A 20,302-nucleotide genomic window follows, 5' to 3' on the forward strand; every position below is an offset into this window, starting at 1 on the left:
TAGCAGCATAGGAATCAGACACAGTTGGAAAACCCTGGAATAAAAAAAAGTAGATCTGCATCAGGAGGAGATATGGACCTGCCTTTTACTATGTTTGAATCAAAAAGGGTTATCTTAAATGTGTGACAAACAACACCAGGGAAAGATGCTATATGTTATACCATGTTAGGGCATATGAAAGATGTATCACTGGAGGTAGTATTAAGGCTAATCAATATGATATGGAATGCCGGTAGAATCCCGCTTGAATGGAAACAGGCAGTGATAGTCCCAATACTCAAACCTGGTAAGAATGCTTTAGACCCGTCAAGTTATAGACCTGTAGCGTTAACACCACAATTAGGGAAAGTCATGGAAAGGATGGTAACAGATAGGTTAAGTTACTATATGGAAGGTAAGGGTCTCTTTTCAGCGTATCAGTCTGGATTTTGTAAAGGGTAGGGGGACAATGGACTCTGTTTTGTGCTTAGAAGCAGAAGTTAGGAAAGCACAAACTAATATGGAAAGTGTAATTGCCATGTTCTTTGACGTCGAAAAAGCATATGATATGCTGTGGAAGGATGGACTTATTAAACTTGACAAATAAGAAATAAAAGGTAAATTATTCAGTTGAGTATTAGACTTCCTGGACAGAAGAACAATAGAAGTTAAGGTTGGTACAGAGTATTCAAGTAGCCATATAGTGGAAAATGGTACCCCACAAGGTAGTGTCTGCAGCCCCATACTGTTCAATATTATGATAAATGACATTTTTGATCAGGTAAGTGGAAATATAGGTAAGTCACTTTATGCAGACGATGGAGCACTCTGGGTTAGGGGACGAAATGTAGAATATCTAAGAAAGAAAATGCAAAATGCAATAGAGAAAGTTGAACAATGGACTTATAAATGGGGATTTAAACTCTCAATCCCAAAAACTCAAGTTATATGCTTCTCTAAGTGCCACAAAGTAGTGCCACTGAAATTGTATGGACAAGATTTGGAACAGGTTAAGGTGGTGAGGTTTCTAGGAGTTCTCTTTGATGAGAGGCTGACTTGGTGTCAGAATATTGATAAGGTCAGAAATAAGTGTAAAAAGATCAACAACGTGTTGAGATGTCTATCAGGGCGAGATTGGGGAGTGAGCAGAGCATCACTAATAAACATTTATCAGGCTCTCATGAGAACTGCCTCTGACTATAGTTGCTTAGTGTATATGTCTGCATCGGAATCTAACCTTAAAAAGCTTGATGTGGAGCAGGCACAGGCACTTTGGATTTGTACCAGAGCATTTAAAACATCACCAGTAACTGCATTACAGGTGGAGGCATGAGAGATAGTGCTAGTATTAGGAGGGTCAAGATCATGTTGGCATATTGGACTAATTTACAAGGACATAGTATGGTGCACCCCACAAAAACTGTCTTGCAAGAATGCGCAGAGCATAATAAAAGCAATTTTTACAGTTTCGGATGGGTGGGGAATGCTAAGGCTCAAAATGCAGGTCTCAGTTAGTTGCAAGTAGGACCCACTGTGGCAATATCAACGATGCCACCCTGGAAATGTATAAAACCATCAACAAATACTAAAAGAAAACTCAAAAATAATGCCACAGTGGATAATAGTTCAAAACTATGTAGAGCAGTATCAAGAGGAATTATTCATATTTACGGATGGATCAAAGCAGCCGGAAACAGGCTATACTGGTGCAGCATTTTTTATTCCTCGGTATGAAGTAGTATAGTCAAAAAGAGTACAACAGACTACCTGTCAGTTTACACTGTGGAGTTAGTAGCAATTTTACTGGCATTAGGGTGGGTGGAAGAAAACAGTTTATCAGCATTATTAAGCATTCAGTCTGGGAGAGCGTCATGTAGACAAGACCTCATTTATCAAATACTCCACTTGCTTCTCACACTTCATAATAAGGGAATGGCTGTCTCCTTCCTTTGGGTTTCCTGCCCATGTAGGGGTGAAGGAAATGAAGTTGTGGATATGCTAGCAAAAAACTCTACAAAGCATGAAACAGTACCAATAAGTAGAGCAGAGGTCAAAACCATCATAAAGCAACATTCACTTAAAATATGGCAGGAATATTGGAAAACAGCGGATACAGGATGTAATTTATACAGTATACAAAATCAAGTAGTCACAAGCATGAGGAAGCGCAGAAACCCAAGGGAGGAGATGTTAATTACACATCTCAGAATGAGTCACACTGGTTTAAATAAATGGATGAACAAAGCATGACACTTGAGCATTTATGAGGGAAAGCATCTGGGAGAATACACAATTTATTAATTTTATTTTTGAAAAAACACTGGGTTAAGAGAAAGAATTAAATAGGAATTTTTTTTGGAATGTTTTGTTTTGATTTGTATTTTTTCTCTCCACCTCTCCTTTGATGTCGTTCTAATACCCACACTCCAGTCTAGTAGGTGGCGGTAATGCACCTTTGAGATGAGTTGCCAACCGCCATTAAACCTGAAAGAAGAAGAAGAAGAAGAAGAACGACTAAGAAACGTTTCCAGGGCGGTACTTCCTCAAATCGCCTTAGTTACCCACATGGAAACGCGGGTCTGTTGTGTATGATTTCAACGGCCTTTCGTGCGATAGGCTTGAAATTATTTTCCTCACTTTTTAGATTGTTTAAATAACTAATAAGAAACATGAAGATCGAAGAGGTAAAAAGCACTACCAAGACGCAGCGCATCGCTTCTCACAGCCATGTAAAGGGTCTCGGGCTGGACGAGGCCGGCAATGCTAAACAATCTGCGTCCGGACTAGTGGGGCAGGAGACAGCTAGAGAGGTGACTTAGAGATCAATTTCATATTTTGCCAGTTTGTTAATGAATGCAGAATCAGTAAATTTGTAAATACAAAGTGTCTAATTAATGGTATGTGTTAGGATTCAGGAGCAATATTAAAATGCATATGTGTATTTCACCTTCACCAAGAGTATTTTACTGTGGTGATAACCAATCCTGATTTTGGAGACTTTTAATATTTGTAATATTTTCTGGCTAATTTCCTGTAGTTTAGCTACTTGATATTATTATACTATTTGTTTACAGAGGACAACATGTTGCTGTAAATCCTTTCCATTTTCAAAAAATGGTAAAGATAAACATGTCCTGTATTCTTACGTTCTTATTAGGCTTGTGGCATCATCGTGGAGATGATCCGTTCCAAAAAGATGGCTGGCAGAGCCATTTTACTGGCCGGACCACCTGGAACAGGAAAGGTAAGGACTGACAGCCCTTATTTTTTTTCAGTCATTGTCAATAGTTTCAGAGATGCCCTTTGTGAGAGTGTTTGTGGTTTGATAATTGTATTTCTGTACCCTACAGACTGCTCTAGCATTAGCCATGGCACAAGAATTGGGAAATAAAGTGCCATTCTGTCCTATGGTGGGCAGTGAAGTGTATTCATCAGAAATCAAAAAGACTGAAGTGCTGATGGAGAACTTCAGAAGAGCCATAGGTGAGCTCTCATGGAAAGAACCCATATCTGTGCATCATAACCTGTAAAAATGCATTTATTCATTTCTTTTAAGAGACACTTTTTATAATGAAGGTGAAAAACACATTCAGTTAAATTTTAACTAGTCGTGCTACTAGTTAGTAAATAGTTCCCAATGCACACACACTGTAGCTTGATATTAGTCATTAGAATCAAACCTGTGTGATCAAGTGCGATATGCATGCATGCACACATTATTACAGTGCTGACATAGAAATACACTGGCATTGGCAATTGAACACACACAGGTGAATAGATTCACTGGTATTTAATATATAATGAATTCTGTAGGTTTTTAAAAGCGTATAAGCATATGTTAGCATATGTTCTCTTCATTCTTGTACCTAAAATTAAATTTTTTTGATTGTGCAGGTCTGCGTATCAAGGAGACTAAGGAGGTTTATGAGGGAGAGGTCACTGAACTGACTCCTTGTGAGACGGAGAATCCGATGGGGGGCTATGGAAAAACTATCAGTCATGTCATTATTGGTTTGAAGACAGCAAAAGGCACCAAACAGTTGAAGGTAAGGAAGTGAAAGCGCTTTTCTTGCATACTTATATTTAAAAAAAAAGGAGCTGGGTGGAAGCCGATTTTTGTGTCTGTTTGAAGTCATATCTCATAGCGTTTGTTATGCTTATGCAGCTGGATCCCAGTATCTATGAAAGTCTGCAGAAGGAGAGAGTGGAGGTCGGTGATGTTATCTACATCGAAGCGAACAGTGGGGCAGTCAAGGTATGGACGGATTTCCTTAACTATTCTCTCTCCTCCCTATATCTGCTCTTGGCATGTTGAAGTAGTCTTTTGTCAGTGCAGGTGGGCAAGTAGTCAGGCAGCGGTATAAAGGACAAGATTGTCTTTAATATTATTGAAATAAATTAATACTTTTATTTCAGCGAGAATGCATTAATTTGAAGTGACAGTAAAGACATTTATTATGTTACAAAATATGTTAATATCACAAATATAATATAATGTTACAAACGTTGTTATTTTTAGCTTTAGATTTTTTAAATAATTTCTACAAAAATATTAAGCAGCACAACTGTTTGCAGGAATAAGTTACATTTTAAAATATATTCAAATAGAAAACATTTTTTAATTGTCACTATTTCTTTTTCGTTCTTTTTTTAATGTATTTTTGATCAAATAAATGCAGACTTGGTCAGCATAATAGATTTCTTTCAAAAACATTTTGAACAGTAGTGTACACACATATATGGTTGCACAACTATAGTATTTAAACAAAATCCTACATCACATAAAGTGCAGTCCACTTCCCTTGTAAATAAATGAACCCTATTTAATGGTCCTAAAATCTCTCAAGGCTTTTATTGAGTTCATTCATAATCAGTCCTACTGTTTTTGGTCTGCAGAGGCAGGGACGATGTGACACATTTGCAACAGAGTTTGATTTAGAGGCGGAAGAGTACGTACCTCTACCGAAAGGTGATGTACACAAGAAGAAAGAGATTATTCAGGATGTTACACTTCATGACCTGGATATTGCTAATGCAAGACCTCAGGTATGTGCATACAGACATCATGTTTTCCAGCATTTCAATGGATCCCCATAATGGTGATCCTATGAGCGTACTGTGTTTTCCAGGGAGGCCAGGACATACTTTCTATGATGGGTCAACTGATGAAACCCAAGAAGACAGAAATCACAGGTATCATACTTTATATACTGATAATCTTAACAGGATTTTTAATGAAGCCTTGTTTAACTATCTTTGTGTATTCAGATAAACTGAGAGTGGAGATCAATAAGGTGGTGAACAAGTACATTGATCAGGGGGTGGCCGAGCTGGTTCCTGGTGTTCTGTTCATCGATGAAGTTCACATGCTGGACATCGAGTGTTTTACCTACCTACATCGAGCACTGGAGAGCTCCATTGCTCCCATTGTAGTGTTTGCATCCAATCGAGGAAACTGCCTTATAAGGTGTGTTTTTGATACAGTGGGAAATGCAGTCAATTAAATTAGCTTTAACTTTTGTAGGATATTAAGTAATAATTTTACAGAGAGACCAATAGAGATTACCAATAAATGCTTTGGAAGTATTTTGCAATGTTAATTCATGTTAACTATTGCAGTTAACTAATGTTAATAAATGGAACCTTATTGTAAAGTGTTACCGTTTATTTATAAATATATTATTGTTAATTGTTTATTTCTGTTCATTATGTACATTAATGTTAATTTATACAGCTTGTTAAAAATATATTAATATATGTAAAAAGTCACATTTCCCTACATTAATAAAATTATTGTTCATTGTTAGTTCATCATAGTTTGCTGTGACCAGCTATTAGAATGATCCATTTGATTGCTTATGGAGTTGATTGACAAGTTTACTGTTATACATAATAATGTTTTAGGGGGACAGAGGACATCAGCTCTCCTCACGGTATTCCACTGGATCTGCTGGATCGAGTTATGATTATCAGAACTATGCTGTACACTCCTCAAGAAATGAAACAGGTGTGCATAAACTTTTGTGTCAAAACAAGCTGCTTACAAATAAAAAAAAATTCATTCTAAAAGATGAATTAGACATTTCATGCTGTTTTATTTGCATGTTGCTATAGATCATAAAGATCCGAGCTCAGACAGAAGGAATCAACATCAGCGAGGAGGGTTTATCTCATCTTGGAGAGATCGGTACCAAGACTACACTCAGGTTCTACTTTTTACTGCGTTTTGAAAAACACATCTACTTTTTTAGATTAGAACTGAATTGTCATATTTATTTCTCATTTTCATGCGTTTAAAATTTATGCAATTTGGTTATGTCATTTTGGCTAATGTGTGAGTTTGTGTAAATGCAGATATGCAGTGCAGCTGCTGACCCCTGCCAGTCTGCTGGCACGAGTTCAGGGAAGGGAAGTAGTCGAAAAGGAACAAGTGGAAGAAATTAATGAACTCTTCTATGATGCTAAGTCCTCTGCAAAGATCCTACAAGATCAGCACACCAAGTTTATGAAATAACTGTACAGACTGTTTTAGTGTGCTTTACTGGTGGTTTAGTTCACATTTGTCATGACATTCTAACAGTATGACAGCTGTTTTAAGCCAATTCAACATCAATGCATGGCTACTTTATTGTTTTACTCAATTGTGTCAGTTGTTGTTAGTTCAAAAACAGGAAAGAAAGCATTCCCTATTTAACGTGCTTAGACAACCTGATTTCTTTAGTTTCATCCCCCAGTTTTATTTTCCTGTGAGATAAGTGTTCCATCGTCCTGTCTGCTGTTCTTTTTGTTTTGAAAATAAATATTTTTTTGATAGTAATGTGAAATATAAATGGGGAGTTTTGACATATTTCATTTTCACACAAAATCAAATGCTCAATTTAAAACTAAACCAACACGTTTATTTACTTATTTATCCAATAAACCTTGCAACTTAAGTAGCATTCTAGGATATTTTTCAAAAAATGTATTTGTCAGTTTTAATCGTTAAAATTTTTTAGAAAATTGGAAAAAAGTACATTTAGGTACACATTAAAATGAATAATGACAATGTTCAGAGTTGTTTTAATGTTAATGCTTTGGATTCATTTATAAATACATGTTTTAGCTGTATGGTTCAGTAAAACAGTGGTTTCCTAGTGTTACTTTCTCTTGCTGGGTTTGTTAAAGGCAGTCTCAGATCCTGAGCGAACATTGCTGAAGACGGATGGCGCGACCTTCCCAGCCTGTTCTAAAAGCAGAGACAGAAAGATACTCAGGATACACAATAATACAAACTACGACATCCAACACATCTGAATTTCAGTTACCTCATTACAAAGGGCTCCATTTATGTAAATCATACATGCATGAATTGACAAAAAACAAAGTAATTTTAACTAAGAAGTGAATTATATCCCGCAAAAAAAAAAAAAAAAAAAAAAAATCTCATGAATCATGTGTTTCTTAATGATATACAGTCTTTTAATAGTCTGATGATAACTTGCCGACATTTTCAAATTTAAGGGATCATTGATAAATTGGTACAATGTAAAATGTTGCAGCTGGGATCTTGGAATTGAGATTATAAAAGTCTAGAAAAAAATAAGGGATATCTTTCAGGAATCAGAAACAAATTAGTCAATATAAACACATAAGACAAATTTTAGACAATAAACAACATAAAAAAAGTGATTAGTAGAACAATGTCTTCCTGTGTTTTTGTGTTCTGACTTCCTTCTATATATGGAGTGGAAACATTACAAAAGCCACACACACATACACACGGCTCTTCTTTTTTCCTCTTGGCTCCATGTCAAAAAACAAGGACACTTAGATTCAGTGACATTTTTATTTCACACAGTCTTCTAACTGAATTATTGCAGTTGCTGCTCAACTCACCACATTCCTGCATCACTTCAAAGGTCTTGCTCTTCACCTCTGTTCCAGATCCCAGTTTATCCTTGGCTCCAATTAAATCCTCTGCTTTTACCTCAGGCCTCTTAACTTCTTCACCCTGCTGAAGAGTAACAGAAAAATGAATGACAAAAAAAAAAATAACTTAATTTCTTCTATGGTCATCTTACTTGAGACATGGCCAACTCTGAAATCAGTTGTGAGGTCCCACGGTCTTGCTGAAGATTCTGTTTTATACTGGTCGTAAGTGTATATACACAAACAAACCCTTCCCTTACAGAGTCCAATCCCAGATGGACCATAATTCCTTTGGCCAAAGAATGAGTCACTGTTCCTCCTCCCATTTAATCTCAGTCACTGTTCTGTAGGGATATACAATAGTTATTTAAAGATGACGTCTTCAGTACTTCATTTACTTCCAGCAGTTGAGAAATGAAAAGTTCATGGTTTGTGCCTTGTATCTGCTTTATTGCTCATGCTGGAGTGCTTCTAAATGACTGCATATGTTTATTTGAACAGTTGTGTTTGTTCTTTTGACTGTTGCTAAGTGATTGTTTGTGAATTTTAATTTGTCTCGGAGCAAAGAGATATTCAGGAATGACTTAATGTCCTGCTATTCTTTAGTCTCTCTGTTCTAGTGTTTTCATTTTCTTAGCTCTTTTCACTGATTTGCAAACTCAGGAAATATTTTTACAGCTTCATGTTAGAATCTTTGTTCAAAAGTACAAAAGTTTGGGACTGGCAAGATTTTTTAATGTTTTTGATAAAGTCCTTTATGCTCACCAAGGCTGCATTTATTATATATATATATATATATATATATATATATATATATATATATATATATATATATACACACACACACACAGCAAAAACAGCTATAATGGAAGGTTTGTGGAAGAGATTAATATGGACATTTTCCTGTGGTGCACTGCTTTTTTATGATGTATCGTTCTGCCATGTTATTGAAAATCCAAATAAAAAGATTTGAAATGCAAAAACAGCATTAAAACAGTAAATACTGATATAATTTAAAAGAACTGTTATTTCTTTTAAAAATGTTTTAAAATGTAGTATATTCCTGTGATGACAAAGCTGAATTTTCATGTTAAACATTTTTTCAGTGATACATATTTTTAGGATTCTTCGATGAATAGAAAGTTGAAAAGTACAGCATTTACTTAAAATAGAAATCTTTTTTGATACTGTAAAAGTCTTTACTGTCACTTTTGCATAATAGATATAAAAAAAATCTTGCTGTCCCCAAATATTTGCACAGTAATGTTTGTAAATTAAATTTGGAAAACAGTGCAATCAGAAAAAAAAGTTTTATTTGTTCCCAGATATTATAATAGTAGATAATATTTCCCAGTCTCATCTTGGTACCCAGTATCACTTAAATTTATTATACAGTATGTATAACCATTTTGTACATCATTTATGTAAACAACCATTCATACAAAATTCACCACTGATCTATACACCTACAGTATATCTAGTAGTAACATTATGCAAAGGGTACAATGTTACAAAACATTTGGTCAATGTACATCTCTGGTATGTCATCTTCTGCAGCAAAAAAGCAAAAAAAAAACAACAAAACAAAATATGTTTGTGAAAAATTACACATAGTATTCATTTCTGGTTGTTTATATTTCTGGTCCATGACATGCTAGTGTCAGCTGCACCTCAGTGAGGTTTAAGCATTAGCAGCTTTCAAAGTAAAAGCTCATGTATGTTTCTTGCTGTATTTTGGTAGCAATTGAGTCCTAACAAACTGCACAAGTCTTGTTTCTGTAAAAAATACTGTGACGACCACACCCAGGAGACAAACTGCCCCCACGGCAACATGAACCAGCCTTAGCAACCAGCCACCATCACAGCAGAACATGCTCTGAAAGACAAAATGGTTACAAATCAAATTAAAATTTGCTCATCACAACAACTTATATAATTAAACAAAAAGGCACTGGCATGATACCTCTGAGCAGGCTGTGAGGATGGAGCTCACGCCAAGTGCAATAATGACAGCAGAATGTGGGCGGAGCCCCCACAGAGGTGTGTATTCACTTTGCAGAAAATACCCATGTATGTAAACAATACTGTGAATGATTCGTAAAGCCATGTTACAGCAATTAGCCAAAATGAACCCAATGCCACCTAACATCCAGGTTAGCCAATAAGAAAGGAGAAGAAATGATGCTGACAGACCCAGCATCACCAGATTATATCTAAAAAGAAAGAGAGAAAAGCATTTTGTTTAAACAATTTCATAGAAAAATGGAAAAGGCTTAAATACTTATCTGTCTTAGAAAATAGTTTGTAAATAAATTATATATATACTGTATATAACACTACAGTTTAAATGTTTGGGGTCAGTAAGATTTTTTCAAGAGAAATTAATACTTTTATTATGCAAGGATGCATTAAATTAATCTGTGAATGATTTTTTATTTCAATCAAATGCTGTTCTTGAGTAGCAAATAAATGTTGTTGTACAAATAAATGCATTCATACAAAGAATCCTTATAAAATGCATCATGATTTCTAAAAAAATATAATGCAGCACAAATGGTTTCCACTGTGATGATAAGAAGAAATGTTTCTTGAGCACCAAATCAGCACATTTCTGAAGCATCATGTGATACTGAAGACTGAAGTAACGACTGCTGAAAATTCACTGGAAAAAAAATATACTTTAAAATATATTAACAGAGAAAACAGTTACCTTAAATTGTAATAATATTTCACATTATTACTGTTGTTACTGTATTTGATCAAATAAAAGAAGCTTTGGTTTGCATAAAAGACTTCAAAAACATTACAGACCCCAAATGTTCAAGTGGGAGTGTGTGTGTGTATATATTTATATATATACACACACAGTATAGTAATTATGTGTTGTTCACCTGTCAACCTCCTCTTTGCTCATAGCAGCAAAAACAAAACACTCTGTTACTCCATTAATGGCTAACAGCAGAACATAACAACTATAACACCGTAGAAGAGCCGGCCCTGCAAAATACACAAGCAAACCATTTAAATGTTTACGGCACACATACAAATAAAAATGTATCCACCTTAACTGAAAAGTTAGTCAAATCTAGTATCCACTGTAAGCAATAAGTATTTATATGTTTTACCAGCTCCACTGCTCAGAAGCTCCCCACCGTAGATGTCAAGAGCCAGATGAGAATATGCATAACCAAAAACTGCGATGATCAGACCAATCAAAAGCACCAGCTTCAAAAGACATTCCAGTACTTCAGCTGCCATGGAAACTTCCTCCTGTGGACAAATCAGCATTTTAGAGTTAACCAACCCACATCTGGGTGGCTGTACTACATTAAATTAGGAACATAAACAGACACTGACTTGTTTTTGATGTCGTACATCTCGTCCACGCTCCAGCACTTTAGCAAAGAACACATAGAAACTCTCCTCAATAGGTAAAAAAAGAAATCTAGCCACCATTGAGCCCAGATTGTTTATTATATCATAAACCCCTGTAAATAGAAAGGAAACTAGGAATTATAACATGAATATGCTGTTTGTGCGTAATAGCTTGTGTATATGAATGTACTAACCCACCTTGGTCTCCAAAGTTAAGCACATTCAAAAACGTCATCACATAACGCTCGCCTATAAAATCAAAACCAAATATTTAATAGAAGCATTTGAACATTCAGACAAAAAGAAATACTGCGTAATTAAGCATGATAGGCACTAACCTTCTGTAAGTATCTGTTTGAGAAATGACTGTTTGAAAAAGCTCCAGGTTAGTGTGGTCAACTTCCAGTTTAGCAGTGGCTAAAAACAAAAACAAACAAACAATGTAGTTGTTTCACTGAAACAAAAAATAATGTGGTGTCGTATTATAAAATAAGTCACCTCATGATGCACTCTAGATGGCAGCAGGTCTGTTATGTGACTAACAGGGAACAATTTACTCTCTGCTTCCTCTGAGCCAAGGAAATGGATGAAGTATAACACGTAACAAAGCAACAAAAACCCTGCATAGACACACTGTCAAAAAATAAAACACAACAACAACAAAAAAACACACGGAATCAAGATTAGAAACCAGAAGACAACCAGAAACTACATATGTTCAGTGTGCAAACATATATACCTGGGCAGCAGAGAAGATATAGAGTCCCCATTGAGGCGCTGAGACCACCATCACTACAGTAACAAGACATTTAGCAATCATGGCTAAGCTTTCGGCAATCACCTGTGAATATGTGTCATTTGATCAGATACATTCATTTTATTCAATCTACAATGAGACTATAAAGTGCAACATAAAGCATGATAGGCAAATGCTGACACCTTCAAACGGACAAACATGTGCGCGTGTGCAAGAACCCAGAGGGGTTCGGCCAGCAGCTCTGTAAGTGCAGCTAGGCAAAACAATCCAACTGCGGGAACATAATGCGGGATGGACTGAGGATCAGGTGCCTGGAGCACCCACCACCACACACACACTAACAGCACACCCCACACACAGCCCACAGGAAATCTGAGAGTTTGAGAAGAAGGTAAAAGAAAGAGAATAAAAAACATATTAATTTTAGGCAAAATATTCCTTGAAATTTCAGATATGATCTGAATCAATCTAAATCTCTGATTGCAATTATTCAATCCTTTTATATATTTTCATATTTATATATATAGAGTTCATTAGTGCCTGCCCACGTTTCAGCGTGTTGGTTCCAGAGGTAAGCAAATTGTGGTGAATAAACCTACACGTATTTCTGCTTACGTTAGCCATAACAGGTTGATGACCTGTCTCCAGTTACGCCCCGCCCCTTCGCTGCTCAGACACGCCCTCCGGAACGCCTCCCTAGACAGAAACACCAGTGTAGAATACAGCAGCATCAACCTATAACAAAAGCAAACGTTGCAGTTAGTGGGCCATTGAAAGGAATGTTCGAGTTTATGATTTGTAACTGCAAACCCACCTAACGTTTACCACGCCTATCAGCTCCTTGGACACAAACCGCAAAGTAAATGCATTCAAGAGAAACGTCAGCACTCGAAACATCACCTGCAACGTGAAATATATATCAACATACTGCTTTATTATATGTCTCTAATATAGGTGTATTTGGTGTGTTCACAACAGTAGTGTGTGTGTAGTAGTACCTGAAGCAGAACATTATAAGAGGCCAGTGTTGAAGCACTCTTGAGCACATCTTCTGAGCTCATTGTGAACTTTACTTTTTTTTTAACTCAACTATTGAAACTCACTAACAACAAAATCACCGCCGGTGGAAAATAAACGTTACCTTCGCTTCATTATACAGATATATTACTATGATACTGTACTACAATAGTCTCCTGTTGAATTTGCCATTTGGTATTTAACAACTGTACAAGTTGTCAAATGGAATATACTTCCGTTTCTCAGTTGAAAGATTTCAAAATAAAAGTCCACGTATATCGGTGGCGTTTCTAATCAATAATGACGCTTTGAGGGGAACTGGACAACTCGCGTTATTTAATAATTATTCAGAATGTTCATAAGATTCTGCAATGAGACAAAAATCTATGTTTGACAGTACATTGTAGCACTTTTAACTTGTTACAACTAACAGGAAGTTTTTCTGGAAGGATTTTGATTCACTAGACTCGAATCTTTCGCATCGTGTTCAACAAGATTCTGCAGGTTACACCGCCAGTGTGTGACGAGAATCCTTCTGTGTTATGAACAACTCAATGAATCATTCACTCGATTCATTAAAATGACCGAGTCGATAAAAATGTATCATTCAGCAACAGCACCACTACGGACGTGACCAATGCTAGAATGTGAGCCTTCATTAATTAAGTGTTCAGTAACTTTTCTAATCAATTTTTGTGTTCTGCTGTCAGCAAATATTTTATGTGTGTACTTGGAGAGGGTTGCTTCATCAGAAATGCTCGTCTCTGCTGCACAGAAGTTACTGAGTCCTCGTAAGAAACGTTTATCTCCGTGCACATGTCTTGATGTGACTGTTCAAATAATTGCTGTGGATCTGGGCGTCAAACCTGCGCTTCTTTACGACAGTAATGCAGCATCTCCAGAACAGCTTCAGATGTACCTCAATTATCTACAGGAGTCTGGAGTTGTAAACAATCCACTACGGATTCTGTCCATTGATGATAATACATTCATTTTTAATCGTGCCACTGTTGAGTCCCACCTGGACGAACTGCTCCAAAGCAAAAGTCTCCTTCTGATTGACGTATGTCCCTCAAGAAAACAACCCCTCTTGGCTGGCTTTGAAAAGAAAACTGAGGATATGATCAAAACTCTTTCAGGATTCTTCACTAATGAGCTGGACAAAGGCTCCTTGGTGATTGTATTGGGAGAGGAGTTGTATAATGACTGGAACTTGTGCACTCTTTTTGGCATCCTGTTAGGTTATCCAGCTTCATACTGGTTTGACCAAACTAAAGGATTCGGGAACTGTCTGTGTATGACACCACTGGTGGTGTGCACCGTTTGGGTCAAATGCCACACCCGTGACATAAACCATCGCTGTTGTCTTTACTCTTTCAGTGTTCCTGAAGAGCTCTGGTCAGAAGTACAGTGTCATGTGCATCGGTGGACTGAGCGTCTGAGAGAGAGATTTAACAAACAGACAGTTCTGATAGATCTCTGCTTTTCTAGGGAAACTGTCACTTTACCCTTTGTGACCCTTTGAATAAACTTGATTCATGTTTCTTTTTCATTGTTAAATATGTTTACGTTCATTGTTTATTCAATTATTTGTAAATTTCCAATTTTTTTCATGCATCACCTATTTTCGGTATCATTTATGCTCTTCGTAGATTTCTTATCAAAGCAACGTGTAATAATGTGTGCATATAATAACTTCAGGCAGTGGATCTCAACCTTTTTGACTGCAGATCCTTCAGATTCCCAGTTCCATGTTGGCACTCATTTTCTGTAGGGTTCAGGGCAGGGAACTGGGACAGCCACGGCAGATGCTTCATTCTGTGCTCAGTGACACAAATCACTCAGACATTTTTGTGTTGATTTTGATGTTTGTTTTGGATCATTCTCCTGATGGAAGATCCAAACATGGCCCAATATAAGATTTCTAACAGAGGCAGTCAGGTTTAGATTTTTTTCTTTTTCTGTTGGTATTTGATAGAATCCATGATGCCATGTATCTGAACTGAATAATATTCTTTGGTTTTACTCCTTTTGATGGATGATTAAGGGAATTTGGCCTTTGTGTTCCTCATATTCATAATCCTGTGGAACAGGACGTCATGGCTGGAGAATTTCATGCTCATGTAAACATGAATGGGAATATACAAGAGATATTTTACTCATAAGGATTTCATAATGTGAGCCCCCACCCCCATTCAATTTTTTGAATGAAAGATCAAAAAGATAAACAATGCAGATTTGTTTTCACAGCCGCCATTACTCGTATTTACCAAGGGTGCCAATATTAGTGGAGGGCGCTGACTGTATATCTAAAATTATATACATACATTATACTCAAAGCGATGGATATATATAAGAAATCTTTACTCCTTGATTGTTTATATTGTTTAAAAAAGTAAACTAAATTATCGCCCAGCTCTAAACTTCTCAATGCAATGTTATAAACATTAACGCCATGGTTTTCTATAAAATTGCTTTGAAACAATGTGTATTGTGAAAAGCATGATACAAATACAGCTGAACATGACCTATATTTTCAGACAGAACAAATGATTAACATGTACATTTTTTTATGTTTCAATACATTTAAAAAAACATCCTAGTACATTCACATATATTCGAAAATACATATTTAAATAGCCAATCATCTTAACCAAACTTCTGTTAGTAAATACAAAAGTCATAATGCATACAGCTCTTTAGAATGTCATCATTACCATTTCTATTTCCTACATTGATTCTTGATCAGCTCTGTAACTTTTCAGAGATTAAATTCTAGATGGGAAATGCAGCTGTCCTTATGAACCTACTTTATAATTTTGAAGTATTTAAGCTTAACTCATTAATGCCAGTGCTGTATTCAGTATTGCACTTCAAACTCTAGCTAATGAATGTGTGTATATGTTAAAGTAATTCAGGAACTTGAGGTAGAGATCTGTTGTTTATGTAAGCAGCCTAGAACCAAACCAAATCTGTGTTCCAGTAATCTTGTGACGAGTCGAATGCTGAGGTTCAGAATTGCTTCAAGGAAAAGAGTCCGATTCTCAGAGTTGAATTGCTGGCAGCACTTCTCCACAACATGCACTCACCCTGATGTCAGTAAGATGATCAGCTCTCGTGGGTCCTATATTCACAATGGCTATTGGAAGCTTTCTTTCACTAGCAGCGAGGAGAAACCGGTACCCCGAAAAAACCTAAAAAGGAAAATAAATGCCTTCACCTTTTTCCAAATGTCTTGAAAATGTATTGAGACAAGGAGGAAAAATTATTTGCATTATCTAGGTCAGGAATACTCATTAACTAGTTCAAACTCTGGTCAACACACACCTGAACCAACTACTCAAGGTCTTTGGGTTTACTTGATTACAAGAAGGTGCACTGGAACAGGGTTGGAAGTATTTGTTCTATCAGTGTAATTTTAGTATTACTGAGATACTATTGCGATTATAGTAAATACTATTATAGTATTATAATATATAGTAATGATACTATTATTATAATATTTTTAATCAGTTTAATTTTATTTATTAACATTTTAATTATGTTATATTTTACTTTTATAAATATTTTATTATTTAATTTGTTTATTTTTAGTCGTTTTACACTTCTTTGTTATGTCATTTTCATTAGTTTTTTAATGCTTTTTATGTCTATATTTTGTATTTATTTTTATTTCAGCTTTAGTTTCAGTTATTCTTGCATCAAGTTAAACTAAATGAAAATGAGAAATAAATGAATGCTTATTCCTGCCACAGAACTAAAAAAGTAAAAAGGTAACTGACTTTATCTCACAATACTCTAAAAGTTTTTTTTCTCATATACAGTTTATATTCTGAGACAACAAAAAGTAATAAAATGACAAAATTGTGAGATATAATTTAAGAATTGCAAGGAAAAAAAAGTCGTAATGACCTTTTTTTATTTAATGGTGGAAACAAGCTCCCATAAAATGTTACTTCTGCAACTAGCTGAAATAAAAAGTATTTTTTTCTTTAATTTCAGTTTATTTTAACATCTATTTTACTTCAAGTATCAAAATTCTTTTGTGGTTTTAATTTCAGTTAAATATTATAACCACAAGGATTTTGATTCCAATGCTGTATTTTTAATTGCACTTTTAACTCTAGCTAACAAACTAAGAACATGTGAATATGTAATAATAGTTCTATAAACTGAAGTAGAAATCTGTTGTATTGTTTTTTTACCCAAAAAACTGTAAATGAACAATAATATGTTCTTTGACTCCTTCATGTGCGATACATTGTTACACCAGTAGATGGCAGCCAGTGAGCAGGAATGAGTAACCCTGGTCTAGGTGAATAGTTTGGGTAATCTAGGGTGAGATAACTTTATAATTTTTTTCCTTTTTGTTTTCTCGTTATCTCGACATAACGAAAGTCGTTTTCTCGTTATAACGACTTAATTTTCTCGTTATCTCGACATAACGAAAGTTTGTTTTCTCGTTATAACGACATGAAAGTTTTACTGTTGCTATAGTAACGAACTCAACTTTGACAGGCATCTGATGGACAGCCATGCAGGCGCTCTTACTGTAGCCTATATTTCAGCAAATTTTGCTTCGCCTAGGTAATAATAACGTCTACAATACTGTATAAATAAAGGCTGATCAATCACTGTTGATTTTTTCCAGAGACAGTACAACGAACGTTTTGTTTTTGTAATTAACATGTTTAAATGGCAACACCGCGCCATTAGAACTGCTTGGATTAAACTCACTTTTAATTTTCCCTTTATATGAAATAAAATTATATATAATTTGTAATTTGTAGTAGTCATTATGTGGCAGATATCATGTGTGTTACAAGCTTCTGTTTGAAAAGAGCGTTCATGTGTACGTGTAGTGTATGTGTTTGTGTGTAGTAAAAAAAAACCATTACAACATTACAGAACAAAACTGAATTAAATTAGCCTATGGATTTTACATATACATCACATTTCTCATCAATATGGTTAACAATAAAGATTAGTAATAAGGAAAAGAAGCACATCAGCCTACATCGTTAAATCCCGTCCTACTGTAGATAAACAGAGCATCTCCGCTTATTAACTACCTAATCATTAAATTAAAATTAAATTTAAATTAATCATGAGCCTAAAAGAAGCACAAATATAATATATATTGGTGCAAACAGAATACAGTGATGTCAACCTTGGTTTTGATAAGCAGTTATTGATGAAACAGAATGCGTTGGTGAAACTCATGCATCTAGCAGGAACTTAATACACAAAATATTCATATTGATTCAAGCATTTAACATTTATGAATTAATTAAATGTCAGTAATAAACAAGACTGCACAAATTATAGCGATCACGAGGAAGGTCCGCGTACAGTAAAGTGGATAGTATACAACACCCCATCAGTTATATTCAGGTCTATAGTGCCACCTGCTGGCGCAGTTTTGTAAATTCTTAGAGAAAATTAAGTCGTTATAACGAGAAAACGAACTTCGTTATGTCGAGATAACGAGAAAATTAAGTCGTTATAACGAGAAAACGAACTTCGTTATGTCGAGATAACGAGAAAATTAAGTCGTTATAACGAGAAAACAAAAAGAAAAAAAATTATAATGCATGGCCGCTTAGAACTTCCGTAGAATAGGATTTTAAAAGTGATATTGATAAAATGTTACTCACCTGAAGAGATGATCCAGCCACAAGCACAGTATCAGACTCAGCCAGCTTGTTATGCACAAAGTTAACTGTAGTCCGGTTCACTACATCACCAAAGAACGTCACCTCAGGTTTGAGTACACCTCCACAGGCATCACATGCAGGTACTGTGAAGTTCAGCACCTGCTCGTCTTCCAGAAACACATCTCCATCTGGGGCCACAGCACCTGCATATGCTGCCCAGCCAAGGTTAAGAGCTGAAAAACGCTTCTGAAGCTCGGCACGTGGAGTCAGTTGCCTGCAGTCCAAACACACAACCCTAAGAGCAGACCAGTTTTTTTTCTTCCTCTCTTAGATTCTGCCGATTCTCTCTTAACTCTGTAATCAAATAATCTTCAATCATGTCCTGCTTTACCTGTGTGTAGATCCATGAAGTTCAGTTAGTCCCCGTTGTCCAGCCTTTGAGTGTAATGCATCTACATAATGAGTGACAAGCCAGTGCACTTTTCCTTTTTCCTCCCAGTCTTGTAATGTGAAATGCGCTGAATTCGGCTGGTGTGAGGAGAACTGTGGCCACCCCACGTAGTTCCGTGCCCAATATCGCACTGCGCACAAACTCTGAGTGTTGCATAGGCCGCCTGTTAGTCCGTGAATACAGTCCCACACCTTCTGATCTATAGTCTGGAATTCCAGATTCAGTGGAGAGTCCGGCGCCGCTTATTACAAACAGAAAAACCTGTGACACGAAGGCCTGGAGTTTTTCCAAAGCACTGGAGTCAACTGAGCCACTTGCAGGAACAAATTGTTGTACACTAGCTTGTTTTGTAGAGGCACGTCTTCCCACTGCCACACAACGTGGCAGGGATCTCCATGAAAACAGCATCTACAGGCCTGTTCATACAATGGCAGATAACAACAAACAAAACAACAACAACAAAAAAAAACTGTTCTGGACAATAGTTGGTCTATTATTCAATGACATGTTATAGTCTGAAATATGGTGAACTAAGTTGTTTAATAAATAAAGTTTATTTATTTTGTTATTCAATAAAATATACTTGGAAATGTGTTTCAAATATACTTGAAAAATTACCTATTAATAACAACACCTTATAAAAATCAAATTAAATAAATAAATAAAATATATACATGCTTTCACCTTTTGAGCACAAAGATTGGCCTGTAAATAGTATTCATATCTGAGAATGATATCATATAAACCTTTAAGTGCAACATAAAAACGGTGTATGGTATGTATTATATCGTAACATTACTGAACATAAATCTCGTGCAATATATTTAATGGTATCCGGAGCATAAATTTAATTATTACGTTATAAACATAATGATAAAATAGTCATGTCAGTTAATTCAAGTATGTGACGTCTGTAGGTGGAATATAAATAACGTTACTCACTTGTATAACATGAAATGTACAAGTAAGCTAGGACACTAATAAACATGGCATGGACATTATGCCTCGCGCAAATATACCTATACTTTTAACAAATATTTCAGATGCACAACTAATTGCATTACTTTAATAACGTACCTGTATAAATAAAATTCTCGACACCAAAAGTCTTTCCCAAACATTAGTACAGTAGTTGTAGCGGTCATCTAAATAAGA

The 20,302-nt window shown here is 35.7% G+C and overlaps 4 protein-coding genes and 1 pseudogene across 5 annotated transcripts; 2 read left to right on the forward strand and 3 right to left on the reverse strand.

The window, feature by feature from the left end:
• Window positions 1-2,488: 2,488 nt before the first annotated feature.
• On the forward strand, window positions 2,489-6,809 carry LOC109073109 (RuvB-like AAA ATPase 1). Its single transcript, XM_042758651.1, has 11 exons — window positions 2,489-2,789; window positions 3,137-3,223; window positions 3,330-3,462; window positions 3,874-4,025; window positions 4,145-4,234; window positions 4,876-5,025; window positions 5,109-5,172; window positions 5,248-5,446; window positions 5,884-5,986; window positions 6,094-6,185; window positions 6,334-6,809. Exons 1-11 carry the CDS (start codon window positions 2,649-2,651, stop codon window positions 6,491-6,493), a joined length of 1,371 nt encoding a protein of 456 aa, XP_042614585.1. The 5' UTR covers window positions 2,489-2,648; the 3' UTR covers window positions 6,494-6,809.
• Window positions 6,810-7,024: 215 nt separating this feature from the next.
• Window positions 7,025-8,198, reverse strand: LOC109073099 (musculoskeletal embryonic nuclear protein 1-like). Of its 2 annotated transcripts, none has more exons than XM_019089272.2 (3): window positions 8,043-8,198; window positions 7,858-7,975; window positions 7,025-7,207 (listed from the first exon to the last, which is right to left on the reverse strand). In XM_019089272.2, exons 1-3 carry the CDS (start codon window positions 8,172-8,174, stop codon window positions 7,119-7,121), a joined length of 339 nt encoding a protein of 112 aa, XP_018944817.2. In that variant the 5' UTR covers window positions 8,175-8,198; the 3' UTR covers window positions 7,025-7,118. The 2 variants fall into 2 exon arrangements, with proteins under 2 accessions (XP_018944817.2, XP_018944818.2); XM_019089273.2 differs by having other exon boundaries at window positions 7,858-7,972; window positions 8,043-8,196.
• A 988-nt stretch (window positions 8,199-9,186) lies between these two features.
• Window positions 9,187-13,331, reverse strand: LOC109073097 (protein RFT1 homolog). The gene is made up of 13 exons (XM_042758650.1): window positions 13,021-13,331; window positions 12,837-12,922; window positions 12,638-12,757; window positions 12,205-12,394; window positions 12,005-12,106; window positions 11,764-11,898; window positions 11,604-11,682; window positions 11,464-11,514; window positions 11,248-11,378; window positions 11,016-11,160; window positions 10,782-10,887; window positions 9,854-10,103; window positions 9,187-9,766 (listed from the first exon to the last, which is right to left on the reverse strand). Exons 1-13 carry the CDS (start codon window positions 13,081-13,083, stop codon window positions 9,602-9,604), a joined length of 1,623 nt encoding a protein of 540 aa, XP_042614584.1. The 5' UTR covers window positions 13,084-13,331; the 3' UTR covers window positions 9,187-9,601.
• A 191-nt stretch (window positions 13,332-13,522) lies between these two features.
• Window positions 13,523-14,599, forward strand: LOC109073098 (UPF0739 protein C1orf74 homolog). The gene has a single exon (XM_042758652.1). The coding sequence runs from the start codon at window positions 13,677-13,679 to the stop codon at window positions 14,562-14,564; it is 888 nt and encodes a 295-aa protein (XP_042614586.1). The 5' UTR covers window positions 13,523-13,676; the 3' UTR covers window positions 14,565-14,599.
• Window positions 14,600-15,618: 1,019 nt separating this feature from the next.
• LOC122145342 lies at window positions 15,619-20,299 on the reverse strand (annotated as a pseudogene).
• Window positions 20,300-20,302: the final 3 nt, after the last annotated feature.

This window comes from Cyprinus carpio, chromosome A6 (assembly GCF_018340385.1).
Source record: "Cyprinus carpio isolate SPL01 chromosome A6, ASM1834038v1, whole genome shotgun sequence".
NCBI lineage: Eukaryota > Metazoa > Chordata > Actinopteri > Cypriniformes > Cyprinidae > Cyprinus > Cyprinus carpio.